Source organism: Lathyrus oleraceus, chromosome 4 (genome assembly GCF_024323335.1).
Source record: "Lathyrus oleraceus cultivar Zhongwan6 chromosome 4, CAAS_Psat_ZW6_1.0, whole genome shotgun sequence".
Classification (NCBI taxonomy): Eukaryota; Viridiplantae; Streptophyta; class Magnoliopsida; order Fabales; family Fabaceae; genus Lathyrus; species Lathyrus oleraceus.
Window position 1 is genome coordinate 445347511 of NC_066582.1, and position 4247 is coordinate 445351757.

Below are 4247 nucleotides of genomic sequence, written 5' to 3' on the forward strand. Positions count from 1 at the left end.
TAGTGACTTCTACTTTGAGTTTCCCATATTACCATTGGAAGAGTTTTAGGCACCGAAATAATCATATAACTCATCCCAAGTCTCACATTGGTTAGAGATAGAGTCTTGAAATAATCATATATAGAGAGAGTGAAACCCTCACCTAACAAGTCGAATTTGTAAATATGAATTAGACTAAACTCTAATATGACATTATAGCATATCCTTGAGCCCCTCAACGTTTATATCTATGCACCAAATCTAAAAAGAGTGTTGGACGTGAGAGTATATTGGAAAGATCCCAAATCCCACATTGGTTAGACATATAATTAAAAAAAAATTATATAGAATAAAACCCTTGATTTCATAAAGATGAGTCAAACAAATTCTAATAAAATTTAAATTTCTTTTAACTAATATTATTATTATTAAATGTTCCAACAATTTTAGATTAAAAAAATTATTGTTTTGATTTCTTAAACAATATGCCAAAACATATTAGTCTTATTCCATAAAAAAACACGTCATAGTATTTTAAAAAAATAAAAAATAAATAAAAATAAAGAATAAACTATGGAAATATATTAGTATGAGCACCTTAACAGTTAACCATGCAAATATTCCTTCATTATCTATTAAATTAAAAAAAATTATTCATTGCCATCTCTAATGACACAATCTTTCCCAAAGATTCCAATTATGTTTAGTCCTATCACAATGAGATCAGCAAGAATTAACCAGGGTTAGTTATTATATTTGAATACAAAATGCATGTATCTATCATGATATAATCATTGAAATAATAAACATTTATGATAAAGTAAAACTTTCCATAAATAATTCAAAATTGTGGCAGCCTCCAACCATCCAGTCAAAATCAACCCAGCTACTGCTATGTTTTTTGTGGGGCTATACTCATAAAATAGAAGGGTCGTTCTTAGCTACTACTACTACTTCAAACTCAACTACTCCACCATTTTTTTCACCTCTTCAATATTAATTTTACATTTCATATCATACCATATATTATATATTATATAATTATAATAATAATACTCTAGTATTATTACTATTATTATTATTATAGTTTTCTTCTTTCATTCTCTCACTCTTTTTCTATCTCTAAAGTCTAAAACCTTTCTTTTCAATATTCTCCAACTTATCATTATTTGATTTGCTTGTAAATTGCAAAACATAGAGAAAAAGAATGAAGGTATGGTTCACACTTTCTAAGTTCCATTCTTGTGTATTTGTTTTGTTTTTAATTATTGGTCACTCTTTATGGAAATTTGATTCTTTTTTATTCTTCATGATCTTTATGCTTCACTTTTTTTCTCTTTTTGTTCTTCTGTTTTTCTCATTATGTAAAGATCTAGGATAGTCTGAAAAGAATTTAATGACCCTTCATTAGAATCTATGTTTTCCAATAAAGTATAGAGATTTTGGTTGGTAGAAAAATATTTGTTTCAGTTTCAATTGTATATAATCTTTTTTTTTTTTATATTTATTTTGGGTTGGTTCAATATTTTTTTTCTTAATTTTTCTTGAAATTAAGGTTTATTTGAACTAGGATTAAATTTTTTTTAAAAAGTTTATGATTTCTTCTTGCAGAAATTTGTACTCAAGTTAGAATTGCATGATGACAAAGACAAGAAGAAGGCTCTCAAAACTGTCTCAACTCTTTCAGGTACAAAATCATTATTCATGTTTTTTTTTGTTGCTATTTTCTTTAAATAAATGGATTAGAGAATAATTTGATATGAAAATTTATTGGTTTAATTAAAGATCTTCACAATCTTCAACTATGACTATTACACAACTTTCAACCTTGATTCTTTGTGCTTCTCCAAACATCGGTTATTAAATTAATCTAATAATTGAGATTTAATAAACTCGTTGTTAGATTAATCTAATAACCAAAGTTTGGTTTTAAGAGATGTCAAAGATCAGTTAATTAAAATAGTTCGGTTTGGAGAACCTAACATTTTATTATGATTCGGTTTAATTTTATTCGATTTTTTTATCCGAAGAACTCTGTCATGAATGTCCTCCTACTTATCTTAATGTGGCAATAGTATAAATTTTGTATTAATTTTGAAAAAATTTGATAAATTTTTATTATAATATGTTATTAGGGATTGATGCCATTTCAATGGACATGAAAGACAAGAAAATGACAGTGATAGGAACAGTAGATCCTGTAAATGTGGTGAGCAAATTAAGAAAATTCTGGCACACAGAAATAATAGCAGTGGGACCAGCAAAAGAGCCAGAGAAGAAAGAAGAAGCAAAGAAGGAAGGGGAGAAGAAAGAAGAAGGGAAGAAAGAAGATGGAAAGAAAGAAGAAGGAAAGAAAGAAGAAGAGAAGAAAAAAGAAGCAGCTCCAGCAGCAGTAGATCCTGTTCAAGAATGGGTTAGGAATTATAGGGCATATAATCCATATATGACAACACATTACCATGTTCAAAGCATGGAAGAGAATCCTAATGCATGTGTCATTTGTTAAATAATAACAGTTTAATTATCTTTTCTCTCATAGCCTCATATTATCATAGGTGGCCACATGCAATTCAACAATGTAGGAGCTACTTGTAAATAATATATGGTTATGCCTTGTTGAGACTTTATTAATATGTGTAGAGAGAAAGAAATAAAATTTTGGAAATTTTGGTTTTGGAATAAAATGTTATTTATACTTTTTTTATATATTAGTCAATATTAGATGGTCTCATAAAAATCGAGTTATATAATTATATTTTGTTTTAAAAATATTAAAATAATAATTAAAGCTAATTATTTAAATTTTGAAGAGATTCTGTTTACACATCCTCAACCACTCCAAACCATAAAGAAATTGGACTTTTTCCTTTTTATATTTTGAGGCTGTAGTATTGTAATGTCCTTCTTGTAGGCCATATGGTGGCTGCAAAGCATAGTAGTCCATTATGAGGGTGAGATCTAGTTTTGTGTTCAAAGTTGTTTTTATATGCATTTTGTTTTACTAATGAGTGGTAATAAAACACATGTGAATCATGGTATTCATTGACTCAAGAGGACATCTATGGATATGGTCATAGTTATGGAGATGTTTTGATGATGTTCATGTTTCTGAGCTGTACTTATGATTAAATAATGATTATTTTACCTCATTCTCAAATACTATCTTTGATGTCTTTATTGTTTATTCTTCATTCATTCCAAAAGACAGCAATAAACACCTAAACTTTGATTTTATTTAGGTGTCGGCTCAAACAAGCATTTTTCATGCACATGTAAAATATGACCCCTTAGCTCATCTAATATCACCCACTTCTAAGCTATCCACCAAAGTCAGTAAGAGTAATGACATCAAATCCACCTTATTCTAAGGATTCCGTTAGAGGGACATGAAGAGAGTATACATATTGATTAATGACTTGTTCTTAGAGATAATACAATTTTAAAAAAATGAGATAATACAATTTTAAAAAAATGATCAAATTTGATGTAAATGTCTGTGTTTACAAGAGTCCATGAAAAATAGAACGGGACGAGACGGACATATTAGAGTGTGTGAACTTAAAACTTTAACACATTCTGTAAAAAAATATGGACAACACGGGCATGTTCAGAAGGTCGGACTCGTTTTACTATCCTAATAATTATTATTGTAGTTTGTTAAGTGTATGATGAAGAAGATGGAAATGTATAATACTTCATTGAATTGAGAGAGAAATTAGAAATAATATTGATACATTATATATGGAGAGTGAGCTAGAACTAAGAGTGGTAGTTGAAACTTAGTAACTGACTTTCAGTTAGTTAGTTATTTCTTTTAACTGACTTTCTATTAAAATCATAATACTCCCTATCAAGTTGGGAGATATATATTGCTAATTCCCAACTTGGATGTAAGATAGTGAAATAAGTTCCTTGGAAGGGCCTTAGTGAGCGGATCTGCCAATAGATATTTTGATGGAATGTGGATCAATTTGATGAAATTTGTAAAAATACATTATCGAATGAAATGACAATCAATGTCAATGTGTTAGGCTTTTTCACGACATATAGGATTGCTGATCATTTGAACTGCTGATGTATTGTCACATAAAACTTTGCAAGATAAAACTTCTATATTGAATGCCCTCGGCAATTATTTTAGCCATATCAATTCAGATGTTGTAGAAGCTAAAGCTCTATATTCTGCTTCTGCAGATGATCTTGACACAGTAGCTTGCTTATTAGACCTCTAAGCTACCAAAGATTCACCAATAGATATGCAGAATCTT

General features: G+C 28.9%; 1 protein-coding gene across 1 annotated transcript; it reads left to right on the forward strand.

Moving 5' to 3' along the window:
* The first annotated feature begins 917 nt into the window (after nt 1-917).
* Nucleotides 918-2683, forward strand: LOC127075997 (heavy metal-associated isoprenylated plant protein 39). Its single transcript, XM_051017546.1, has 3 exons — nt 918-1192; nt 1591-1666; nt 2115-2683. Exons 1-3 carry the CDS (start codon nt 1187-1189, stop codon nt 2483-2485), a joined length of 453 nt encoding a protein of 150 aa, XP_050873503.1. The 5' UTR covers nt 918-1186; the 3' UTR covers nt 2486-2683.
* The last annotated feature ends 1564 nt before the right edge of the window (nt 2684-4247 follow it).